The following is a 27,519-nucleotide window of genomic DNA, read 5'->3' on the forward strand; positions in this document are numbered from 1 at the left end:
GAGCCTCTCGCTGAGACAGTGCCCAGATCGTTACGCCTTTCTTGCGGGTCGAAACTTACCCGACAAGGAATTTTGCTACCTTAGGACCATTATAGTTACGGCCGTCGTTCACCGGGGCTTTGCTATTTTTCAATATCTTTCTTTGACTTTGATATCAATTCCAGAAAAAGATAAGTTTAGATATTATCTATATAATATATGATTGATATATATCATCCCCAGCTTGGCTTCATGTACCAAACTATTTCCATATTGGTGCTTCCAATATTTTTGTTGTTTTTTCACCTAAGTGCTACCGTTTTGTTGCCTTGTGCGCCTTATTTCCGCCTAGACAGTAAAGGCAGCCGCTTTTTTGACATTTTGTGCATAATAGTTTTTTCTTAACTTTTTATTTTTAATCAAAATTTATTCTACAAAACCGTATATAAATTTAATAGCTTAGTCATTTCGGAATGGAGGCCCAAATTGCAAAGGAACTCTGATGCCCAAAGTGTCATAGAACCTCTACAAGCTCCGGGGGCGCTACCCCCACACTCACGTCAGGACCCCGTGCCTATCAGCAACAGAATGTGAAGCATGAGCCATACTCAACATCGAGAATCAATGAATCATTAAATAGACAATGACTTGGAAATCGGAATAATGAGATCTATTAATTTATCGTGTTGGCCTATTAGTACATAGTCATTGTTATGATGCTTGATGAGATGAACTTATGTCTTGTGTTTTTTTTTTGGATAATTTTTCATAATTATGATTCTTGAATGCTTTCTTTTTTGGATGAATGTGACTATTGAATGTTTGTTTAGCTTATTATCGAAAGTAGATGTATTAAACAAGTAGTTTAAAAGTAGTTGTATTGAAAATTTTTGACCCAACCGCTTTGGTCGCCTTATTGCTGCCTATACACTGCTTTGCCGCCTTATTGCGTAGCCCCAATCACTTTGGTCGCCTTGACAACCTTAAGATCATTGACAGTCAAGAAGGTGGACCGGTTTGAATTGTTGGCTTTAGGAGGTAGTTGACTGACTTAACTCTCAAAATAGCAGCAAATAGCTGCAGGAACTTGTTGGTTAGCAGGATCACCAGCAGCAGGCACTCAACAGTGGAATGGTTGGAGATGCGTAACAGCCTTGAAGTTCTCTTAACATTAGCAGAAGCAGATGCTGGTCTTCAGTTTTCGTTAAATTCAAATGGGAGAACAGCAGGAGTAGGAAATAGAAAGCAAAGGAATAAAAGTGGTTCAGCTCTTTCAGCTAGGTTCCTCAACCTTAGGTAACAAAACACATAGTCCTCATCCTTCTTATCACTCAAGCAACACACAAGAGAATCACCCAAAGCACTTCTTAATCAATCACTAAAATCTGTAGGCTGAGAACAGCCAATTACATACATATAGAGCAAAGCTGTGCTCACCCAAAAATTGAAACTTGACATTTTGGAGTTATTTAGTCAATATTCTCAGTCATTATAATAGAACCTTGCTAGAATTAAAATTAGAAACTCTGCTTTACAAACCAGCCACATGCATGAATAGTAAAATAGAAAGTAACTTTTATAAACTATGGAATCAACTAGCATAGAAATTAAATAGTCTTCACTCTACCAGCCATGGCCCACAAATCTTCTGAAAACACTTTCAAAGTAAGATAAAGATTGGTAATGACACTGTTCATGTGAACAGCAATGTGAACAGTGTTTTGGTTCTTCTAGAAGTTCAGCTAAGCAGCTTGTGGGCCCTAAGGCCCAGGGGGTTGGTTCAAAAGTGAACCAGCCCTATTCTTCTTAACTTCTCTTTTGTACTTCTTGCAAAGCAGCACAGCATCTATATCACGGGGAATAAGGGAGAGGGAGCCATAAACCCTCAAGCCTAGGAAGGCACGCCAACAGATTGTAAAAGAGAAACATCTAACCCTAGATACAAAAAAATGCATGTTACTAGGGTAATCATTTGGGGAATTACAGGGAGCATATGAAGCGTATAGCTGAAATTAGGAAGATGGCTTCCAAATCTTGTCAATGGAATAGGAGTTGGAGATTTATCTTTGGGAATTCCAATCTATCCACCTATGGTTTACTATGCTTCATGGTTTAGAGAGGAAAGGAAATGGTGATTGATATCCTCTATTCCTGACGTAAATTGGCTATCCAACAACAACGACGTGTAGGGATCCCTACACCAGCAGTAGAGTAGTTGCGGGATTCCCCTAGCCAACACTAAAACCATGTGACAAGGTCTAGCATTATTTGATTTTTATTCAGGTCTTTATATGAGTCCTATTTAATGTTGTAATCTTAATTGGGGTTCAGTTTTGAATCCTAGTCGGGAATCCTAATTTTAGTTTGTGTCCCGGTTGAGTCTGAGTTCTATTTAAGCCATTGTTGCTATGATTATAGTTGTAATTGTTCTATTATTTCTAAGATTGAATTATTACAGAGTTTGATTTAAAGCTTTGCTGAATCCTGAGATACTTGTCTCTTCCCCATCCTATTTCCACTGAATTCTATATACCTTGTTCAGCCATATAAGATCTCTTGAAGCATCTTTCTAGTTGCTGGATATTCTCTGCAGCAATTAATGACATCCTCAACCATTCAAGCTGCTGTTAAAAAAGTTCTCCAACAACAATAACTTGAATCATCCCAACCCAACTCTTTTTCCCTTGATCCTCTAAATCACAAAATTCCATACCCCATCCACCTCTCTACATGATTCCGAGGCCCTAGATTTTCCGTAGACCAAACCCATCAGAAAAGAGCCTTATCTGGATCGAATCTCCACTGCACTGACTGGGGACTTGATGGTAGCAGCTAAGAGAGAAAGGGAAAAAAGAAAGTTGTAGTAGCTAAGAGAGGAGGGAATAAAAAAAGAAAGGAGAAGCAAGGTTTAAAGTATCGGTATCGAGTATCGTATCGGTCAAGTGATTTTAAGAGATGTATCGTCCTGTATCGACTATTGTATTGCTTTGGCTAATAAATTTTAGTGCAACTCAATGGAGAGACATATCGAGATGTATCGTATTGGTTGGGTCAAATATGGATACGTATTGGTTAGTATCGTATGGTATCATGGGATACTTTAAACCTTGAGGAGAAGAAGATTAAGAGGAAGAAGATGGACTATCAAGGTGAGACCCATATGCTGGAGCTCCATTTTGAAGAGCTTTCATACTGTGTGGATTTCGGGACAGGAGAGTGGCCTGTCATTAGTTGACAGAGTCCTCACTTGTATTTGTAATATTTGGTTGCTTAGAATTGCAAGTTTGATATTAGAACAGAATATAAAGCAGCAGTACATGATGTTTTGAATATAAACTATTTCCTGCAAGGAAAAATGACATATACTTATTACCATATTTTGACTGAAGTAGAAAAGTGAAATTCAAAAGTTAAAAGATCAATGTTAAAGTGAAAACAAGAATGCAAGACGAACGAATGATGCTGGAAAAAACCTTAAGGCAGCACAAAAAAGAAACAGTCGAAATTTAGAAGACTATCGACAGGAGAGTACTAGAAAGGTAACAAAAGTGAAATCTACATTGAGCATCAATAGTAATATGTCCTTGATAGATGGAGGAAATTAATTATCACAGAGGAGATCATCGACCTCGCAGCTGACTTGTCTAAGAAGTCTGCCGACCAATTTGCCCTTCATGTTAACTGTGAGTAATGCCATTGAATTGTGTCAAGAAAAGGTTGGATGGAGACGTGTTCCTGATGCACAAACCAAGGTAAGTTTTGGATACTAGGATAGAAACCACTGTCACCTCACATTTGATCCACAAGTTGGTGACACCCAGCAACTTAGTGTATGTTGCCCCAATAACAAGGGCTGATAATTTTCCCTTGAAATTGGTCTTTATGCCCAAGACCTCGCCGAAAGAGAATATCACATTAGCATTTGCGTCATGAATTGTTGGTTACCTAAACAACAATGCTCAAAGGGGCTGATGCAGGACAACCAGCTAGGAACAATTCAAACCAGCATTGGACTCCAATAGTCAAAGTGGAAGGTCCCTTTGCTCCACTATTTTGACCAGTCAACTGGGACTGCCACAATAAGAGAAAACATGAAGAAATAAGGCCAAAACACTATTCACTTCACTCTTCACGTGAACAGCATCACAGCCCTTTATTTGGTATATTGGCTTCATAGAAGATTTTTGTGGCCCAAGATCAGTTTTATGAAGATTTTATTTTGGGAGATTTAGGACTTTAGTTTAGTTTCTATTTTAGTTATGCATCCAACTGAAATATAAAGCCTAGTAGTTGTTTCTTTTTCCAAAAGATGTGTTTTTTTTTAGGGGGGGGGGGGCTTTGGGTGTTAATCTATAAGATTCTATTGTCACTGGTTACTAGAATATTAGTTTCTATTTTCAGTCTACTAAGTTTCTATTTTCTATAAAGCTTTAACCAAGCTGTAAATAGGCCCATACATTGCAATAAAGCAAAGACTTTATGGAATAGAAAAAAGATGAATTGAAGCTTTAGCCTTTAGCTATTTGGGTTTGCAGCCCCCCCCCTTCTTCTCTTCGTCTTCTTAAAAATTTTCTTCTCTTTCTTCCCCTTCTTCAAGGCTAATTCTTCTCAGATTTCCTCTTCTTCCCCCTTTCTTCTTTACCCTTCTTTCTTTTGTATCCTGTCCCCCACTATGGTGAAAAATGGAAAAGTAATAAAACTAGTCTCTCAAAAGGTCCGGAACATGATCAATAGGCCAATGCTGAGCGATTGGATCGATCTCTGTTTTTTCCTATACTGTTGTTTTTCTTTCTTGGAGTCTTGAAATCAACAATGAAGTCTCCATCAATGTGGTAGCACCCCTTTGTAATACAATTGCTTCTTCTAGAACCATCACAATCAGGGACATATGGAGTAGAGTCAGCCTGCCTGCACTTAAGAGGAGTTACCCAAAATAGCTAGGTTACTACCATCCAGAATAAGGCCAGTTCCTTCCAATGTCCTAAGAGAGGAACCTAAGCCTCCATGGGCCCCAAGGTTTGAGGGCTCACCGCCAAGAACCTTCAAAGGAAAGTTTAAATTAGCCACCTGATGTCCAACAACAGGGACCATTGAAGGGGTCAGGGCATTGAGGGATCTAGCAATAGAGAAGGGGCTAGACAAAGTATTATGGAAGTTTGAGATCCCAATTTCGAAGATGAGATGGCAGGGAAAGGTTATAAAGGACGGGTATGCGAGACCACCCATCAGGGATGGTGGACGGAGGGGAGTTGAGTGCTGGGCCTGGCCCAAAATCAGGAGGCCAGAGGTGGCTGGCGGGGGACTAAGGTGAGACGAAGCAGGGGAAGCCTTGCCCAGCATTGGAATGAGATGAGCTGGGCCAAACTAGGAACTGACTGGGTGAATGGGATGGCCCAGAAGAGATTCAATCATATGGGTTGGTTGAGATAGAGGGATGGGCCACTGGATATGAGTCGAAGAATTCAAATGGGTAAAAGAATGGGGCTCTCAAAAGAGGAAAGTGTGGCTGGGAAGGGGTTATCCGAAATAATAAAAGATGGGGAGGTGTTGAAGTCCAGGATAGGGGACGAATCAGAATGGTGAAAGAGGGAAGCAAGGGTTGAAGAGATGGCTGACAAAGGAACAAGGGGAGGATTTTCCGGAAATTAGGAAGAGGGAAAATTGTTGGGTTCGAGCAGAGCAGAGAACACAGGAACATGAAATAAAGGAGAAGGGAGAGACGGAAGCTGTAGTTGATAAAGAGGCTAACATAGTAAAATAGGAGCAGCAGAGTTGACTAGATGTTTCACAAAATGGGCAAAAGTAGCAAGTGGCTCAGTAGCGTCAGAGTGGCAGACTCAGGCACAAGCTTGCTTGTAAAAGTTTCATCAGGGGACAATAGAATATCCTTTATGCCCAACAATTTCCGACTAGTTCTACATGGTGACTGACTCAAGGGATCTCCTGGACAGTTATGTTTCAATCAAGTTAGGCAGAGCTGCCGATCTATAGGACTCAGTGGTGCAATCGATCACAGCAGGGGTTACAGCAGTAGGTTGAACAGAGCCAGCAGATGAGGCAGTGTTCAGGGTTCCCTGAGTAGGGTCAACAACAATGATAGCAAGTGTTGCAGAAGCTAGGCAAGTGGCAGTGGGCTCAACAGTGATTGATGATAAAGGGGAAAACCAGTTCTGCATGTATAGGGTAGTACAAACTTAAAGTGCAGTTTCTGGTGATCTTGGAGCTGACTTCTGCCGCTAGTTCCTAGGATTCCTCTGGTGGTAGTGGACCAACATCCTTCTCCCAAACTCTCTGGCTCTGTCTACTAGCGCAATTACAGGAACAATGGTGGCATCAAGAGCAGGCAACTGGTTGGCATTTGGCAGAAGGGGTTTTGGTGGAGTCAGGAACATTGATACCTTTCTCCGTCATGCATGGCTGATAGCCAAATAATTTGCAGGCATTGCAGTGTGGAGGTTTCCGGTTAAACCTTACTTCTTGGGTGGAGTTGAAGTTGGATTTTCAGATACAATGATTGACAAAGACAGAGGATCGTGTGCAGCTACTTCAACACATATGCAGCCATGCGATCATAGGATAGCATATCCCTTTTCAGAGTCCTAGCATTGGAGAATAGAGGGCTTCCTATTGCCAAGCCCGTAATGCTTCGGCCTTTAGTACATGAGTAATGGAGTGGCAGTCCAGGAAGGGGGACCCATAGTGGAAGAGACACTCTGTCGTCCCGGTTTAGCTGCTGCTAACGATGAAGAGAAGTCACCTACAGACCATGGGCCACCTTCAAGGGCTCTGGCTTTGTCTTCATTGACGGAGAACTTGAAGATAAGAAGCCATGTCCAAGGCATAAATCTCCAGAATTCCAGCAGGTTTCCATTGTTTCTTCGGTGAAGCTTTTACATTGGGGAAGGGGGGTCTCTAGCCTGAAACTTCATCATCTAACATTCTGGAAGGGCAGAAGTCGGTGTTCTTGTCATCCATCAGGGGTCTGGGGATCAGGTGCAGAAGAAGTCTGGAACAGGAGGAGATGGAGGATGAGAACAGGGATGACCAAGGTGACGGTGTGGAAATGTCGGGTGGGCCAGAAATGGCAGGCGGAGAGAGGGACAGCCAGACAGGGGAGGAGGACACTGGCTATGAGGTTAAGGAGGGTGCTGCAGGGTCTGCCGGAGGGATGCAGGGTGTAGAGGGAATCGGGGTCAGACATCACTCTTCATTGTCCCTCTTAGTATGAGCCCTTAGAGTGAAATGTCTTGAATATAGAGAGAGGAGTCAAATGATTTTGCCTGGCACAACTCTATTCAAACCTGAGATCCCATGTGTCTCACTACTATTATTGCCTTATAATTGTCTCTGAGTGTCAGTCTTTATTTAGTGTTGCATTAGGAAAGCTAATTCTTATCCTGCAGCAAGAGAAGTTAGATTTAGTATGTCTTAGTGTTTTCTTTATTTACTTTTGTTTCCCTTCCCAATTGTCAAGTTCTATATCTGGTTGTAAAAACATGTAAAGGGTAAATGTAAACCCACCGCACAATTCAAATAAATTGGCTGAATGATTTTGTTCCGTATACCGAGGTTGTTGCCTCTTACATTATCCTGGCTCTCCCATCTATTCCCTCTTCAATTTTCTGATTCTTTATCATCCATGTGATTTCTCTGTTACCAGATCTGGAACTTTTCTCACATCTTGCTCATATCAACCATCAAATTAAGATAGTTTTCCATCTCTCTTTGAATAAAGCAAAGCAAATTATCTCTTAATCTGCATCAAGTAGTCGTTTTTTTCATCCATGTGATGTCTCTGTTGCCAGATCTTAAATTATTCTATCAGATCTTGCTCGCTTTGCCCATCAAATTGGAACATTTTTCCATCTCTGAATCAAGCACATTGCACGCAGATTATCTCTCTGATCAGCATCAACTAGTCGTTCTTTATTCTACTTCTATTAATAATAATTTATTAAAACCACATTCCCCGGCACTCCCTTACCCTTTGGAGATCTCTCAACCAAGCCCTCCCCACCCAATGCTTCCTTATTGGCCGCCATATCCCCGTTAACCCAAACTGCATCTTGTGTTGGAATGGTTTCGAGGACATTGATCATTTCTTTTCTTGCCATTTTTCCAATTCTATCTGGAAAAAAGCCCTTTCTTTTATTTGGCCCCGTTCGAGGCGATCTTTTGGTTTTGCCAGTGAGTGGTCTTGGATTCTGAGAAACTTTCCAAGCTCCTCCATTTGTGATCGGGTTGGTAAGCTCATGTTCAGTGATGTTGTCCACCATCTTTGGTGCGAACAGAATCTTCGGAGATGGACTTCCAAATCTCGTTCAAAAGATATGATTTGGAATGCCATCCATTTTGATGTTTCTTCTAGGCTTGTTGCTTTTCCCCTCCCCCTGATTGATGGATACCCCAAGGAACAAGCTTATTGTTGTCTCCTGGGGTCTCAATCTTTCCTCTCGGTCTTATTCTTAAAAGTCTGTCCTTTGTTTATTTGGTTCTCTTGCATTATTTAAATTATTCATTCATCCAAAAGAAGAAAAAAATTATTTAAAATAATAATAATAATAATTACTGTGTAGCAATAATATGATACAGTATAGTGTAAATAACATAAATGGGAAGATGTACTGATGCCACTAGGCTATGTTGACTGCTGCCTGAGTCAAGCAACAAAATTGCTGGATAACCAGACATGTTTACAATTTCTGAAATCAATGAACCATACAATCACATTCAATTCAGATTGTATTTTCCTGTTACATTGTTTGTAAGTGTTATTTATACATACTACTTTTTGGAATTATTTGATTTTATTGAAATGAAACTTTTTTCTATAATTTGTTTCTGCCATAGATTCAAAACATACAATATTCAGTGCATTTGTTAAATAATGTTGCGAACCAATCCTAACATACTGTTAAATTAGATTTAGAAATCATGCAATTTCCGATGCTTTTCGTACGCAAATAAGAGTTTTTGAGAAAAATTAAGTGAAATAATGGTTTTATGGTCTAGCTGAAAACATCTGGAGTAAATGGTTTCATGATCTAAAAAGTCACTTCCTTAATTTTGATCACAGTTGTTTTCTATCTGCATCCGTTTGTCTCCTTTTATGTATGTTCTTATGATATCATATATGCATATCCCTCACTAAATCATAGTCTATTATCTGGTATTGTGCAGGATAATTGAAAACGATTATTTTGGTCTAAGAAATGGCATTTTGGATCAATCAGCTGTACTACTTTCTAGTTATGGTTGCCTAACTTACATGAATTGCAAGGTAATTTTTTTATTCCTCAACATCGATTTTGTTATTATGATTCTTGACAATGGGTATTCAGGCCTTTGGGACTACTAGTCCCATGGGTCTAGACTATAACCCCACAACTGCATGGTCTATGGGGTTGAATGAGAACCATATTAGAATATTGCGAAGAATCTTGCCTAGAATAAGATTCTTCTTTTTTTCTCCTTGAAAAATCTGGTCTTAATTTTCATGATATTGATTGATAACGTCTTCACCAAATCTTGTACCTTAATTCATTGTTTGTTGCATTGACCAAGATGGGAAGGAAATCAACCTCCAAACTAAAAGATTTTAAAATAAGTAGGACAAAGACAAGATATATGGTGTCTAAAGTTTTAAAATAAGTAGGACAAAGACAAGATATATGGTGTCTAAAGGTGATGAGAACCTCCTCTTTCTTGACCACACCTGCAACTTCACTCAAACACACACATGCACTCAGCACAGCCGAATTGCATAGACAAGGTTTGGATTGCAGCTGTAATGGGGACTTCAAAATAAATCAGCCGGTTGCACTGACTGAGCAATTGCAGTGAACTGCTGCACTTTATCCGGCGATTACAAATAGGTCCGGCAAATACAACTCCCCACTCCAATACCAGGCCGTTGTTGTTGCTATAGAAATGTTAAAATAAATAATTATCCATATTCCTGCACTTAAAATGACATTAGTACCAGAACGCATAAAAATAGATTTTAAAATAAGTGTGGCTATCCACTGTTTCGCATTTTCTCAAGGTTAATTTATCCATGCCATAGTTATCTAGGTGGCAAGTCGACAATGTTGAAAAAGCACGGCAGCAGCAACATATGCACCTACGCAGCCAAGGTATAGAAAGAAATTGGGCGCCGAGTTGTCAGCATGAAACCCTTGATTAATATGGCCCATAAAATCCATGGTTGTCGAGTCAAAATTAGTTTCTCCTTTACTGCTTAATTCAGTATTTCTGTTTTACCTATTCCTCCTTAATGGGGTTCGATATCTTATTATACCCTTCAATTGTTTAAAGTAATAAAACATCAGGTTTGTGTATTGTTTATGTATTAAAATTCTTGTGGTTCATACATATTGTTGGATTGTTCAGACCAAGGAACATAAGCTCATCCATCCACTGAGGTCTCTTGATATCAAAGAATCCAACATGAAAAAGCAATACAAGATATTATTGGCATTTTCAGGCTTGAAGCATGCTTTGCCGAATAATCCTGGATATAATCGCAGGGTTGCTGAATGCATGGAAGCTGCTCAGACTCTTTTACAGTATGTATATTCTGTTTTTTGTCAAATCTAACCTGACACACATGATAGTTTTGGTCAGTCAAATCCATGTAATTGCATTGATGTGTACCTTTATTGTAGGGTAAAAATAGATAGCAGAAATATACGTTCTATCGTTTCAGTAATACATTTCTAATCTGTCATTCATGATATTTTATAGTAATTTTCCGTAAAACTTCTATAATCTAGCTTTATCCCCTGGATGGTTTAGCATTCTCTTATCCTTTATTTAGCAATCATCAGTGCTTAGGTTGTTGTGCACAATTTGCTGAACTTTTCAGCTGAGAGAAAACTAGCTCGATGCTGAGAAGTACTTCTCCTTATCTTTTATGCACAGCAGAGATGTGTTAATGGCACTCGTAGACCATTTTTCTTTTCAGATTCCTGAGTTCTGTCTTGGCGGTATTATTTAGCATCGGAAGCTTTAGGTTGTAACTAGGAAGTATGCTAAGCCAAAATCATTATCATGTTTCTACTCCCTTAATCTAAAAGGGTAAGAATTGTTGATGTTACAAGAGTTATGTTTGCTTAGTATAAAGTTTCACATTTTGCTTCTGTTCTGTTTTCAGTGCCTCTGGAAAGGGAGATCTGGAGCCTATTCTTTGTAATGGTTAGTACACACTCACTTTGGTTGATGAGATTTTGTTAAAATTTTACTCACATTGACTTAGTACTTTTGTTTTATGGTCAGAGCAGTTGAAGTAGAAGCTTACAGGGCACACAAGGTTAGCACTTAGTACTACATTTATGCTTTTTGGTAAATTATGGGTAGAATAGGACATTGTAGACTTTTAGTTCATTGTTTGATTACAACTTGTGCAATTTAAGTATCGAACTCTAACTTAGACTTGTCTTTTTCATAACTCAGAGAGTACCTCTGTTTTCAAGAGGCCCAAAATATGTGAGACAAGTTTCAACCTCATCCCCCATCATATTCCCCCCTCAAGATGGCTACACTGACCAAAAAAGGAGAAAAAAAAAAGCATAAACTCACTAGCGAGATGTTGGACCATCTCAGTTTTTTCAGGGACTGAGTCGACCCGTGAGTGGTCCAAATTCTTGAACCATGCATATGTGTTGGGTGTTAGTAGAGGAGGCCTCTGTGGTCTCACTTTTGTTTGTAGGTAAAGTAAATCGATACAAGTAAGAGGCATTAGTCAGTTCCTCTTATATTTTCTGGCACAACTTTTCATGATTCCTCTCTTCTTCATCCATTTCATTCTTTCTCCCTTTTCTTCTTGACTTCCATTTTATCACTACCATGTTATAAATGTAAAATTGTCTTCACTAGATCATGGTTGTCAAGGCAACAAGGTTAGGCGAGACGATAGAGTGCAATGAGAACCAAGGTGACACTAGGTTGCCTTGACCAAAAATGGGTCTTGGCACCTAGGCGGACACTTTGACAACCATGCACCAGATTATGAATATTGTTCTCTCTTGGGAAATTATATTTTTGTTTATTTTTTGAGTGGTTTACATGCACCCCCCAACCCCCCCCCCCCCCCAAAAAATAAATAAAGAAACACTTTGCAAACTTTACAACAGGTCCACAAAACTTAAGAACATCCTTTGTGTTGAGAAGTATGAAATTGGTAGAATGGCTTATTGATCCATGATCTCAAGCCCTTTATTTATAATTAAGTGGAAAGTAGACTATTACAAGGAATAAAATTTCACATGAATAAAAACTCTAATTTAACTCCTATACAAACTCTAATTGGACTCCTAGTAGAATCCTACACTCCTCAAGTTGAGGCATAGATATTAGTCATGCCCAACTTGCCTACAATAGGAAGGAAATCTCTTTCTTTCAAACCCTTAGTGAAAACATCTGCTACTTGGTCTCCAGATCTTACAAAAGGCATGCAGATAAGTCCTTGTTCCAACTTTCCTTTGACAAAAAACCTGTCAATTTCAATGTGCTTAGTTCGATCATGTTGCACTGGATTATTAGCAATACTAATAGCAACCTTGTTGTCACAATATAACATCATAAGGTTTGGAACTTGGACTCCAATATCTTGCAGCAAGCCTTTCATCCATAGTAGCTCACAAACTCCACGAACCATAGCTCTGTATTCAACTTCGGTACTAGATAAAGCTACCACATTCTGTTTCTTACTTCTCCAAGTAACTAGATTACCTCCAACAAAGGTACAGTAACCTGAAATTGACTTCTTGTATGGAGATCCAGCCCAATCTGCATCAGTGTATGCTTCTACTTTTAGATTATCGGTGGGTGACAGAAGTATTCCTTTTCCAGGAGTTCCCTTCAAATACTGTAGTATTCTGGTAACAGCCTTCATATGAGCTAAATATGGATCATGCATGAATTGGCTCACTATCCCTACAGCAAAAGCGATGTCTGGCCTGGTGTGGGACAAGTAAATAAGCTTCCCTACCAGCCTTTGGTATCTTCCTTTGTCCACTGGTTCTCCCTCTTTTTCTTTAAGTTTAGCTCCAGCTTCAATAGGGGTATCAACTGGTTTACACCCCAACATTCCCACTTCTGATAATAGATCTAGGACATACTTTCTTTGGGATAGGAATATACCTTTCTTTGATCGAGCCACCTCAATCCCTAAGAAATACTGTAACTTCCCTAGATCTTTAATTTCAAACTCTCTGCCAATAAAGTCTTTCAACTTTTTGAATTTCTTCACCATCATTCCCTGTGATGACAATATCGTCTACATAAACAATGAGAAGTGTGATGTTAGTACCTGACTTCTTGACAAATATTGTATGATCAACATTGCTTTGCTTGTACCCAATAGAAGTCATTGCCTTCAGAAGGCGTCCAAACCAGCATCTAGGAGACTGTTTTAACCCATATATTGACCTCTTCAACCGACAGACTTTCCCTGCAATATTGTCATCGGAAAAACCATGTGGGATTTCCATATAGACCTCTTCTGCTAATTCCCCATGTAAAAAGGCATTCTTTACGTCTAGTTGGTGCAAGTTCCTGTGTTTGTTCACAGCTACAGACAACAAAACTCTAACAATATTTAGTTTCGCAACAGGGGCAAAGGTCTCCTGATAATCAATCCCATAGGTCTGGGTAAATCCCTTTGCAACTAGTCTAGCTTTCAACTTGTTGACTGATCCATCCATATTTTGTTTAACCACAAATATCCATTTGCAACCCACTAGTTTTTTTCCTGGAGGAAGTGTAACCAACTCCCAAGTGTCATTTTTCTTCATTGCCTGCATTTCCTCTACCATAGCTTCCTTCCATCTCTTATCAGCATAGGTTTCCTGCCAACTTTTAGGAACAGATACAGAAGACAGAGAGGATATAAAAGCACGGTAGGAGTCAGACAAAGAGTTATAAGAAACATATTTAGCTATGGGATGTTGAGTACAAGATCTGACCCCTTTTCTAACAGCAATAGGAAGATTAGAAGAAGATACCTCAGTAGAATCTGATTCTGGAGCAAGAGACTGAAGTGGTAACGTATCACCTTTCTCCACCTGTTTTAGCCGGTTGTATTTCTTCCTCTGATAAGTCTGCACCTCCATATTCTGGTCAATCTGGTTTTGAAAGACCCTAACAGTGTCTCGTAGGAGTGGTCTCTCCCTGGCTAGGTTCTTCACATGGTTCAAAAATCGAAGGGGGAGGATTAGAGTCCTCAAGTGTACTAGCCGAAGTCTCCCCCTTGTCAGGAAACCCTTCTGGGACTTTTAAGTTGTGTTGTTGTGTGATAGGAAGATTAAGAGTCGGAAAGAACAAATTTCCTCTAGGACTCTCCCCCTGGAGAGGTGTATAGTAAGGGCAAAACTCATGAAAAAGTACATCCATGGATACAATGGTTTTCCTGGAGGGAGGATGATAACATTTGTACCCTTTCTGAGTAGCAGAATACCCCAAAAATATGCAGCGTAGGCCGCGGGGAGCCAGCTTACTCTGGTGGGCTGTGATTCTGGCATAACACACGCATCCAAAAACCTTTAGGGGAATAACAAAAGAAGAGGTTCCCTAGAGAATTTCATTAGGACATTTAAAACCAAGTATTCTACTGGGCATCCTATTCATAAGGTAAGAAGCAGTGAGTATAGCATCACTTCAGTATTGGTCAGGTACATTCATAGCAATCATAATGGAACGAGCTATCTCTAAGAGATGCCGATTCTTCCTTTCGGCAACTCCATTTTGGGCAGCCGTATCAACGCAATTGGTTTGATGTATTATGCCAGAGTTAGAGAGATATCTTTGAAATTCACCATCAATATACTCTGTGCCATTGTCACTGCGAAGGATCTTCACAGTGGCATTGAACTGAGTTTTAATCATATTATGAAAATCACAAAAACATCGGAAAACCTCATTTTTTTGTTTTAAAAGATAAATCCATATAGAACGAGAGTGACAATCAATAAAAGTAACAAAGTACTTATGGCCAGTAATAGACACACGTCGGCAGGGACCCCACATCAGTATAAATTAGCATAAAAGGATTAGGTTTTCTATTATGAAGAGAAGGTAAATAAGTAAAACGAGTCTGCTTCGCAAAAATGCAGGCTTCACAAAAAAAATTATCCTCATTACAAGAAGAAACCAAATCAGGAAATATTTTCTTAAGAGTTCCTAGAGGGGGGTGACCTAGCCTACGATGCCACTGATGAAGGTCTGATATTACCGAATGGACCGGATTAGAAGATGTAGTCAAAGCAGATGTAGATTCTCTAATCGGCTCGAGCAAATAAAGTCCATTGTCTAGTTTACCACGTCCAATCTCCTTCCCCGTGACCAGATCTTGGAAGACACAGTTAGATGGAAAAAAAGTCACTTTACAATTCAAGTCATGTGTGAGACTACTGATAGAGAGCAAGTTAGTAGAGAAAGAGGGAACATGTAAAACTTTAGACAAAGAAAGTGATGGAGAATGCTGAATGGTCCCTTTTCCAGCAATGGAAGAATAGGAACCGTCCGCAATTCGAACTTTATCCTTTCCAGAAGTTGGAGAATATTGTAAGAAAGAGGTGGATAAACCTGTCATATGATCTGTGGCTCCTGTATCAATGATCCAAGGAGTAGAAACTGAAGAAGCTTGAAAACCTGTAAAAGTTTTACCTGAAGTAGCAAGGTAAGAGTTGGTATTGGTAGTAGAGGAAGCAGTGGTCGAGGCTGTACCGGCAGTAGAAGACTGTAGAATACGTCGCAGAGTAGCGAACTCTTCCTGTGAAAAACTAATGTCTGCAGAGGGTGTGGTGGAAACTGTCTCAGAAAGATTAGCCTTTGGTTTTCCCTTTCTTTGTGCTCGTTTTTGCTCAAAATCAGCAGGCTTCCCATTAGTTTCCAACAATTTTCCTTGGTATGATATGGTTTGTGACAGTGCTCACACTTGACAATCTCCTTAGCCAGATCAGATTTAGTGCGAACAGACTGTAAAGCTGATTTCTTTATAATAGGAGTATGAAGCATGGCTAATCGACGACTTTCCTCACACTGAACAAGAGCATAAGACTGTTCTAGTGTAGGAAAGTGAGAACGACTTAAGACTTGTACTCTGATCTGATTGTACTACACGTTCAAACCTGCCAAGAAGTCACATACTCGAATCTTATCAATGTGCTTCTTATAAGTCGCCACATCATCTGGATTAGTGGGGTGATAATCCCCATAATGATCCAACTCTTGCCAAAGAGATCGCAACTCAGCATAATAGTGGGCCACAGTCAATTTCTTTTGGGTAGTCTCATTAAGCTTCTTTCGTAGCTCATAAACCTGTACGTCATTCCCCAACTGTCCTTATGTTTCAATAGTAGCCTCCCAGATTTGGGCAGCAAGATCAAGTAATAGATATCCACGGGCAATATTTGGAATCATGGAATTCAAGAGAAATGACATAATAAAAGAGTCATTCGAGATCCATTTATCCTGTGAAACGCCTGTGGCAGTAGGTTTGATAGTGGTACTGTAATGTATCCAACAAGTCATCTTCCAACAATAGTCAAGTAAGCAGATCAGGACCAAATCAAATAATTTGTCCAATCAAATCTTACCGAAAGAGGATAAAGAGTGGGGTAATGTTCAGGGCCGGTGGGAGCAGTAGTATCATTGATAGTGGCCATGTTGAAAAAATTGTCTGCAGTTCTTTAGTTTTCCCCTTTTGAAAAAAAAACTAAAACGTCGCAGAATGCAATAGCCAAACAATGATATGATCAAATCTCCTTCCTTTTTTTTCTTCCCCCCCCCCCCCCCCCTCTCTCTCTCTCTCTCTCTCTCTCTCTCTCTCTCTCTTTAACAGAATAGTAGATTAGAAGAAAGAAAATAATAATAATATGGTTTGGCCAAATATGCAATGGTCTGGTTTGGCCTAAATTTGGAGAGAACCAAAATATGGTTCAACCAAGATTTATTGTGTACTTGGTTCAGCCATCGTCATAGGATGTCTAATTCGTTTTCTCTTCTTCTTCCTGAAGTCCCAAAAGCCGGAGAGATGATGAGAACGAAAGCAAAGGGGAAGGCGATGGCAATGGTGGCGCAGCAGTTTCTCTTCTACTTTTTTCTGTTATTGTTCTTCTCAAATTGAAGCGGTAGCGATAAGCAGAAGCGATGGTGTTTCTTCTCTTTCATCTCTTCTTCTTTCCTTTTCTTCTTGGTCTTCCCTAATCGAACCCACTATGGTGCAGTGTGAACTGAAGAACAGAGAAAAAAGGAGACGGGTTGCGATGGGTTTGCGAGGGTTTACAATGGGTGCAGTGGAACTGAATAACCAAACAGAACTGCCAGAAAAAAAAAACGATGGGTTTTTTGAAAAAAATTCAGGGAATTACGATGGTGGCTTCTGGCTCGATAAGAGATGAAGCGGTGATGGTATAATTGCAGCGGTGATGGTACTTCTTCTCTTATTTTTTCTTTTTCAAAGAAAAAAAAAAAAAAAAAAAAAAAGGGCGATGGTTGACGGTAATGGAGGTAGGTTTTCCTCACCAAGATTTTTTTCTCTTTTTCTTCCCTAATCGAACTTAGGCTCTGATGCCATGTTGAGAAATATAAAATTGGTAGAATGGCTTATTGATCCATGATCTCAAGCCCTCTATTTATAATTAAGTGGAAAGTAGACTATTACAAGGAATAGAATTTCACAAGAATACAAATTCTAATTTAACTCCTATACAAACTCTAATTGGACTCCTAGTAGAATCCTACACTTTGACTATTAATGGCTGAGGGAGATTACCATTTTTACCCTCAATAAATAAATATATTAAGAATACTAAATGAAATTCCTGTTCTCCCCTCAGCCCTATGTCTTATTTAAACTCTTACTTTAAGGAGATGGCTGAATAGTTACCCTTTTCCATCTTCTTCAATTTCCAAAGATCTCTTCACCCATCTTCTTTAATTCCCAATGGACAACCTGCTCCCTCCATCTCTGGCAACCCCCTCCTACCCTGCAAGTGCAGCTTCATTGGCACCATCAGCCCCAGCAATGCTTCAAGTCGAGTCGCATTTGGAAAGATGGGTTCCACCACATCAAGTTGATGCAGGGCCACTAATGGTGTTACTGGATGTGATACTACATGCTAGTAACCCATACAAGTTTCCATAAACATCGAACTGCCTGAGAAAATGGTTCACATTAGCCCACATGGATTTTGAGGAAGAAATCTTAGAAGTTCTGTTCAACTGCAATACAAGACCCGCCAACGGACATGCCAGACGATTTAAGAAAGAGAAGCAAGAAACTCACTGGATGGAACCTGACCTCATTGGTGAGTGAAACACCGAGCTCAGCCATGCAAGCATGAATTCGATCATCAGAGCCTTACAACGGTGGGTATCTCGGTATACACTTATCTTGCATGCTCTCCTGAACCTTTTGCCAGTGGGTGACTAATGGCAAAACCTCTCCACCTTAAGCCACGGTGTTTGAGAAGAAAATGTTTTGCAAATGGCTCTTGGACGAGCTCCCTATGTAATAAAACTGATTGTGGTCGTATTTCAAAAAAACCGTTAGCAGGTTCTCTGTTATGAACTGTGTCATCGTCACCCATCACAAACAATAACGTGGCCCTTGGGAAATGAAGAACCTAGTATTAGGGGTGGTTGGTTGCCAGTGATGGAGGTGGAGGGAGGGGGTTGTCATGTGGAACGAAGGAAAGAGAGAGGGGAAAGGATGGGGAAGAAGATGGTGAAGGTATTCCCCCTTCACCCTCTTCTATGTGTAAGGTTCAACTTTGAATAGGGTTTAAGTTAAGGGGCATTTTGGTCATGTTGGAAATTTATTTTTGAATTCTAGAAATTAATTGTAAATGGTCCTTAATGGGCCTAATTGTAAGGTGTGTAAAGTTTTTTTGGGGGTTGGGGTTTGCATGTAAAAACTTTCTTTTTTCTTAGATTTTATCCCTGTGGCTTGCTACTCTGGATCCATTTTCATGGAAGAATTCAAAAGTGGCATCATCTCCAATTTTCCTTGAGATTCACATCTTTTCAGTTTACAATTTATGTCATTCCATTAAATGGGTTAACCTCATCTCTCAAAAAATTAAGCTTGAAATATTGCTGAAGAAAAAAAAGAGCATCGAAAGTTAGTCTGATGATCTTTGGTGCACTAAGCTGAATGTATAGGTGATACCAACAGGTTCTTGATACAAAACTTTTATGCTCGATAAGTTACATATTAAGTATAGTGATTAATCACAAACTCACAACAGGACTTCTCTCTAATTAAATTATTATTATTATTATTTTTTTTTTTTTTTTTTTTGGGGGGGGGGGGGGGGAGAGTAACCTCATTAAGGTTTGGTCTGATTGTGGAGTATGATTCCTCTCACTTGAGGATAAAGATGGGGTTGTTCTAGACTCTTGGAATAAATATCACATACTAATTTATGACACTAACATAAATTAGGAAATTGGAATTTGTACATTATATATAATGTTATATGTCCCGGCATTTCTTTGTGAATTTCACTTGCATTTTTAATCCTCTTCTCTTTCTTTCTCTTTACAGGACAAATTAGAATTGAATTTAGCTAGGAGAGCCGAACATTATTTTTCAGAGAATATGCGGGTTACAAAAGGTCTTATCCTGTGTCTGAAATTCCTTGTTACGGTCCCATGTAATATTGTTTTGGGCCAAATTTTTTGGTTTCATGCTTCACTTACCAAGAATTTGGTCTTCATTCTTCAATTGTCTAAATCTCAGGAGTTGAAGCATGGGCACGCGACGACATAGAGGAATTCGGAAAACTCATTTCAGCTTCTGGCTTAAGTTCCATTGAGAACTATGAGTGTGGTAATATTCAAGTTACTATTTTTATCATTACTTACATTACTAGGAAAGGGAGACTTTATTTTTCTCAGAAAGGTAAAACAAATGGGTATCTCAACCCAGCTCAACTAAGGTGAATTTTAGCCGCTTGGGATTGGATTTAAAGGTGTTATTCCAAAATAATGTCACTCATCCTTGTTTATGTACCTGTTGGTGTTGGCTTCATGCAACCATTTAAATAATAGGAATTTGGAATCAGAACAGAGAAAATGGTTGGACTTCTCATTGATGATGAGGGTCTGATTTATTTATTAAGTGGATAACATCTCAAGGGAAAAAAAGTAGACGGGGAATTAAACACCCCTCTCTTTGCAAGCACATGCAAAACTAAATCTCTAGGAACTCTATCATATGATTTCTCCTTTCTCCAAGTCACTTAACACAATGTGGAGGTTCTTTCTAGGTCTACTTTTCCATGAACTTCCTCGGAAGACAAAACCATAGTGGTTCTACAATGTATGCATCTCTATTCTCAGATAGGCTTCAATCGCCTTGTCCCAAAGTTTCATAGTATGACTCATTAGTTTTATGCATTAGTTATAGCAACTCTGGAAATCACTGTTATTTTTCTACAGTGAGCTGCAATCTGGCATTTTCCTTGTGTTAATAATGTTATTAGATAACTTAGTTAACCAATTAAACCTCAGAAACTCTTAAGGTCTTCCATACGTCTATTGGGATCTCATTCAGACATGGTGGCTTGCTATTCTCATCTTTCTTTAAAGGCTTCTTTAACTTCAACCACCCCACCCCAATCTTTTGTTTATATCTTTGAAAAGTGGTGTTCAGATGATTAATACAGTTACTTGATTCTGTCGCTTCTAAATTATCTCCATCATGCTCACAAATATACTCATCCCATTGCATGATAGCATCCTTAGCCCTTACCAACAGTCTTCCATCCTACTTTTGATACATATTACCTCTTCTGATTCTCTACTCCTTGTTTTTCTTAATTTAGTTACTTCGGAGATTGCCTTTTCTCCTTCATTCGTGTTTAGATTGAGGTAGAGCTCCTCTTATTTCCTCTCCCTAGCCATCCGACTATCCTTTTAGCCTCAGTTCTAGACTCATGTTCCTCTTTTATTCTTCTGTTTCTTTAGCATGTTGACATGCATTAAATGTCTCTTTCTTGGTCTGGATGGCTATTTGTACCTCCATATCCCACCATCAAGTTTCTCTAAGGGCCTGAATCTTAGCCTTAGTTAGATTCCTCCAAAACTTCTTTGGCAACCCTCTTAATATAAGTCATCTTCTCCTTCCATTCACAAGCATAAAATGATTGTCTGCAGAGAACTCAGGAAGCATGCTGTTTGTGATCTAATCATGCCTCAATGCATAGTGTTCAACGGATCAGGTTGATACTGCTGCATTGGCATCCAGGTGCTTTTCTCTAGCTGTGTTTGCTGGTTTTGACTAGGGGATGCCTTTTTACCTTGGTTTAGTAATCTGGCCCCCCTGTAATTGCCTTGGTCCACCTAGACACTTTGACAAATATACCATATAGCTTTTTGGACCACATCTCATTCACTTATATTTTGTCGTTCCTTGCCAAACGCTGGGCTCAGAAACTGTGATTTCTCTACCAATCACTTTCCTGTTTTTAGTCAATCCAAAACATAAATAAAACCTGACCTGAGTCTTTCTCTGCACAGTTCATGTAATTGCTAACGCATCATTGTAAATAGAAAGAAAAATAAAATATGGTTTCAGTTATATAATTTCAGTTTTATAACTCAATATCACTTTCACCTGTCTAGAAAAAGAAATCAACAATTTCTTACTTATTTGTATATATCTTCTACAGACACTTGAAGTCCAACCTGCCCCACACTGCATATGCAATCCTTTTTCAGTACATTCTTTTTAACCTAGAGAAAGCTCTGTAACTCTTTATCAAATATGGGGTTTATCTTGTCTGTTCTTCTTGTCCATAACCCCAGTTCTCACTCCCCCCACCCTCTTCCCAACACCCATTAGAAAAAATGAAAAGAAAGAGAGGCCAAGTAAGAATTATGAATTGATGTATCCAACTTTCACTCATTTCTATATTTGTAGGTAGGTTCTAGCAATCTTTAATCTCCTCCTACCCATTGTTTTTGCCTTTCTTTTCCTTTTGTTAAAACTAAATTTAATAAAGTTTCTTTAGATGCTTCCCTGTTGTTGCATGGTTCTGTCTGTTCAAGCTTCTAATACATTCTGAATAATGAAGCATTCAAAAACAACAAGAACCCTTGTCCCACCTAAATGGAATCGGTTACATGGATCCTCGCCTTCCAATCAAGCTCTATTTGAGGCCAAACAATGAAGCATTTAAAAAGCGTCAGCAAATAGATCTAATAGTTCAATTTTTTATTCTCACCATGCTCTTTGTGTGTGCCATTGTACTATTTGTATACCTCTGTATGAATATCAACTCATTTTATTTTATGAAATTACGGAATTCAGGTTGTGAGCCATTGATACAGCTATATAATATTATTCTGGCTACTCCTGGTGTGCTGGGGGTACGGTTCAGTGGTGCTGGATTCAGAGGTTGCTGTCTTGCATTTGTAGAGGCTGATAAAGCAGTAGAAGCTGCTTTGACTGTGAGGAAGGAGTATAAAGAGCGACAACCCAATTTGGCAAATCAGCTCAACCAAGAAAATGCCGTAGTGATCTGCGAAGCAGGTGACGGTGCTCACATAATTTGATGTAATGTGTTCATTGCATAAGGTATTTGCATTCAACCTAAGTCAGTCAAAAGACTCAACTCAAACTAATGTGATCAGATGTTATATTGTTCTTTGGTATCTATATTCGTTTTCTATGTGGGGTTGGGATTGATATAGTAAGAATCTGAGATCCCAATTTTCACAATAGAACTACCCATTCATTATATATTTAAGAGCGAAAGAACGCTGATTCATTTAATCTTAAGATTGCATTTCCTTCTTTTGTCAATATTGCTATGAGCTTTTGTTACGTACATGTATCTCAGACTCAGAGAAGTTCAGAGGTAGAAGAACAGCAAGTAGAAGATTAACAATTGATGAGGAAAAAGAGGTACAGAGAGGGAAATTAAGAGATTATTGAGGATAACATTCTTCGTTACTCAAAACACCTTACCCTATTACATTTATAGTCTAGGGCTATCACCCCATTAGCTCGACCCTTTCTACCCCTAATAATCCCTAATGTGACCTATTCTCAACATGGTATCCAACCCCAATTAATCCCTTACAAACAAACCCTCTTATTACCCATTCCCATAGACTAGGTTCATAACAGCTTTGCTTGAAATTGCCATAAATTCTTAACCTTGAACTTAAAACATCACATCCCTAACTTGCAAGCATTCAGTAACCAGAAACATGAAATTATGAATACCTAATTCTTAAACAGTTAAGCCTAATTCTGAAGTTTTTGTGGTGAAACCTTGGTTTTACTGATGTCCCCACCATCTGAAAGAGATTGGCAGCTACAGTAATTGCATCAACTACCATTTGTTTAGCATCACATGTTCTTATAGGAGTAAAGGAACTAGGAAGAGGATAAAAGTCTTTTTTTTTTTTTTTTCCTTTTATTTCACAAATTAATTACGTGGGTAAAGGGATCTATTAAGTCAGGAAATTGAATATATTTTTAGAAAGCCCAAAAAAAAGGTCCACGGATTGAGTGCTAGCTGACCCTGACCATGAGTTGAAATGGCCTAATCGACGATCAAAGCTCCAAAGGCCTCATACGTACAGCTGGAACCTCTTAATTGGCCGCCAGACCACATTCGATACCAAAGTCAACCGTGAATCAATCCTTGAGCCAGCTAGCTTACAATGGCATGAATTCTAATAATTTTGCTTGGGTCACGTGCATTTAAGCGGAGATTTCAAACTGTCAGATCCGAAATCTCAGTCGAGATCAAAATTTCAACCGAAATTCTGATCTGACGGCTGGCTTGATGGTCAAGCAAAGTCCGAATTCCAAAGCTATTGTCACCTTCGTAATTGTGCTTCATCTCTAACAATTTTGTCACCATAAAATCCAAAATCTCTTTAGATGTTCATTCCCTTTCTCAAGAAGGCTGGTGTGTTGATCTCAAAGTAGATTGTTGGAGTTTTGAAGACCACCAGGTGCATACCCACATCTGTCAAAAGGGTTTGTGCCATACCCTGAGGTATTTATAATATATATTTTTTTTAATTCTTATTTTTTATTCGAGTGCTCTCTCCTAGAATCACGGATTTTTCTAAAGGTACTCTTACCTTGATCAAGAGATTCCCATCCACTGTACTGAAAGGGACATAATAGTTGACAAGATCCTCCTAAGATATAGAAGTGAATGTACATAGATTCAGTTGAACCACAATAAATCATGGTGTCTTATTTCTATTTGTTTATTTTAGTTTATAATTAGTAATTAATTGTGAGAACAAGTAGAATCCACTAGTCTCAATTCTCAACCTATTCCCCCCCCCCTCCATCAAGTTTACTTTCATGAAACCCATTAAAACTAAAAACTAGCTACTCTACAATATTGTATTGGATGAAACCCTGTGCGTTCCTACACATCTAACTAACTGCTAAATTATCTGCTTCAACAATCAACTGCTTACCATCTTTTAAATAGTGAACTAATAAGCTTTCCATCCTCAACCATTTTTGGTAGAAAGTCATTCTATTGACTTCTGTCCTCTGGAAAAACATTAATAGAGAAACATGGATAGATGTTTGGCCAAAGCATCCATCTGTAACTCGGTAACTGTTAATATGCCCTTAGAAGGTAGCAGTAAAGGAGAAAATGTCCAAATAACTACAGTTTTTCCATGCATGACTTCTCACATATAATGTAGGATTATTGTTAAAATAGTGATCCCTAGGGATGGTAAAATCAAAAAGTTTCTCATTGGATGGGGTCCTAGGGATGATACCTATAATCTCATTTTAATGAAAACAAAATTAGATCACAACAGTCAACTTCCCTAATAAAATAGATGGATCTCCTTTTGGCATTAGAAAGAGGTAAATCACATACCTAAACCTAATATGAATGTATGGTATGTGAGGTATGTGAATGTAGAGTGAGAGAAGGATTGAATTGAGTTAATGGTTAAAACCGAATATGGGTTCTTATCAAGTTACCTAGGGGAAATATCCCCTATTTATAGTTTGATGTAAATGTGTTTTGAAAACTAAAGAATTCTTGTAAGTAAAATACAAGGCCCAACTTGTGTAATCAACTTCTCTATTAAAAAAAGAATATTGTTATAAAATAGAAAAATATATTAAAGATAAGGAATAAAATTAAGACAAGATGAATTCAACTCCTCTATTAAATTATGTGCATTACATATTTATAGTAAAAGTAGCGTATTTTCTGATATAAAAATATCAAAGTCCACAAAGAAATACAATATATGATTCTTGTACACAATAAAATGATCTTGACATGGAAGAATGCATTGTTTTAATCTTCAGTTAGTATAAGAACGTGAATCTCCAAGATTGCACAATAAGGTAACTGAGATTTTCATTTGGAAATACTATTTCTTTAGGGCTGATGGACATGCATAATCAATATTATTTATAACACTCTCTCTTTGATATTCATCAATAGATAATGTACCTCATTAAAACATTACTAAGAAGAAACTTTGTAGGAAAAAAATCTTAGTGAAGGAAAAAGAGTATACATATTTAAATAATATGTCTTACTAACTGTCTCATTAAAAACTTTACAAAGAAAATCCAGTGAAATAAAACCTTGGTGAAGGGACAAAAAGTGCAACACGTATTTTACTCCTCCCTGATGATAACATCATTAAATATCTTTAAACACGCATCCCAATCTCATATATTAGCTTTTTAAAATTTTAAGTAAGCATGCCTAGTAAATAAATCTGTCAAATTATTACTTGAACAAATTTAATGAATATCGATTCACCAATTTCTTGAAGATCATGAGTGAAGAATTTCGATAAAATATGTTTCGTATGTTTGGTTCTATCTCCTTTGATGTATCATCCCTTCAATTGAGCTATGCATGCAGCATTATCTTCATATAATATTATTAAAACCATTTTTTCTAATGGAAGATCACATGTTTCTTGAATGTGTTGAGTCATTGATCTTAACCAAATATGTTCTCGACTTACTTCATGAATCATCATTATCTCTGCAAGATTTAAAGATGTCGCAGCTATAATTTGTTTTGTTGAATGGCATAAAATAGTTGTACTTCCACTTATAAATAAATAGTTTGTTTGAGACCTAACTTTCTGTGGATCTAATAAACATCTTTCATCTACATAATAAGTAAATGGGATAATTACTATTGCCCCCTTATACTTTGATTTTATTACTAATCAAACCCCCTTCTTTGTGAAATTACTATTGCCCCCCTCACTTCTAATGGTGTTAAGTGGCTGTTAACATCAAATTTGAAATGTCTATTTTGCCCTTAAAATTAAGAAGTAAAAATATGGCATTACCCTCATTTATAGAAACTATTGCATGTCAATTATATCCTTAAAATCTTATATTTTAGAATTAGTTTTGGATTTGGTGGAACCACATACTTATGATTGTTGAAACTTTCACATTCCACTAAAATTTTTCATAATCACCATGATGGAAGTTTGACAAACAAATTAACGTATAAGATCTAATTGATAGAAAATTTGGTAACGTATATTATATAATTTATAGAAACTATATTGCATGTCAATTATATCCTTAAAATCTTATATTTTAGAATTGGTTTTGGATTTGGTGGAACCACATACTTATGATTGTTGAAACTTTCACATTCCACTTAAATTTTTCATAATCACCATGATGGAAGTTTGACAAACAAATTAACCTATAAGATCTAATTGATAGAAATTTTGGTAACATACATAATGGTCAGCATATATTAGGTGAATTTCAAGTTTTAGCTTTGAATTAAATTTGATATTTCTTAATATTTTTGTTTCTATTTAATTACATCTTTCCTTTATTTGGTGATTTATTTTTAGAGAAAAAAAAATCACATCTTTCCTTTATTTGGTGGTTTCTTTTTAAAAAAGAAAAGTGAAATTAAAGTTGTTTTTTTCCTATTAAAGGGTAGTATTATAACTTAAAAAAAAGAGCAAATAAGTAAAAAGATAATTGCAGGGTTATTTTTGGGATTTTGAAAAATATATATAGATGCCACATCATCAGTAAGCTGATAGAGCTTAACGGTAGGAGGCATTAATAATTGTAGACAAAGTTAAAGGTTGGAATAGTAATTTTAAAAAGTACAGGAGATAAAGTAGTAATAAAATCAAAGTACAAGGGGGCAACAGTAATTATCCTTACGTAAATTGATTTCACATCCATTTGAATTAAATAATCTCATATCAATAGTACCTCAAATGTATCGAAATATATGTTTAATATCATTTTAGTTCTTCATGTAAAGAGAACCAAATCTTGCTAATAGATTTGCAGAAAATATTATATCCGGTTGTATACTATTAGTAAGATACATTAATGCCCCAATGGCATTGAGATATGATACTTTAGGACAAAAAAGTTCTTTATTGTTTTCTTGGGATCAAAATGAATATATATTTATATCGAACAATCTCACAACTATCAGGGTACTCAATGGATGTATTATATTCCTGTAAAACCGCTTCAAAACTTTTTATATAGAAGTTGAT

General features: G+C 37.9%; 1 protein-coding gene across 1 annotated transcript in view; it reads left to right on the forward strand.

Annotated features, from left to right (window-relative positions):
- GALAK (galacturonic acid kinase) overlaps positions 1 to 23,354 on the forward strand; it is a 78,853-nt gene extending 55,499 nt beyond the window's left edge. Inside the window, exons 8-14 of the mRNA XM_089155066.1 lie at positions 9,160 to 9,259; positions 10,372 to 10,547; positions 11,135 to 11,175; positions 11,262 to 11,290; positions 19,532 to 19,601; positions 19,727 to 19,816; positions 22,301 to 23,354. Of these exons, the coding sequence (XP_089011192.1) occupies positions 9,160 to 9,259; positions 10,372 to 10,547; positions 11,135 to 11,175; positions 11,262 to 11,290; positions 19,532 to 19,601; positions 19,727 to 19,816; positions 22,301 to 22,545 (751 nt within the window). The 3' untranslated portion in view covers positions 22,546 to 23,354. The remainder of the gene's footprint in view (positions 1 to 9,159; positions 9,260 to 10,371; positions 10,548 to 11,134; positions 11,176 to 11,261; positions 11,291 to 19,531; positions 19,602 to 19,726; positions 19,817 to 22,300) is intronic.
- The last annotated feature ends 4,165 nt before the right edge of the window (positions 23,355 to 27,519 follow it).

The sequence above is a fragment of the Hakea prostrata genome, chromosome 5 (genome assembly GCF_041222555.1).
Source record: "Hakea prostrata isolate BN-2017 chromosome 5, UWA_Hpros_2, whole genome shotgun sequence".
NCBI lineage: Eukaryota > Viridiplantae > Streptophyta > Magnoliopsida > Proteales > Proteaceae > Hakea > Hakea prostrata.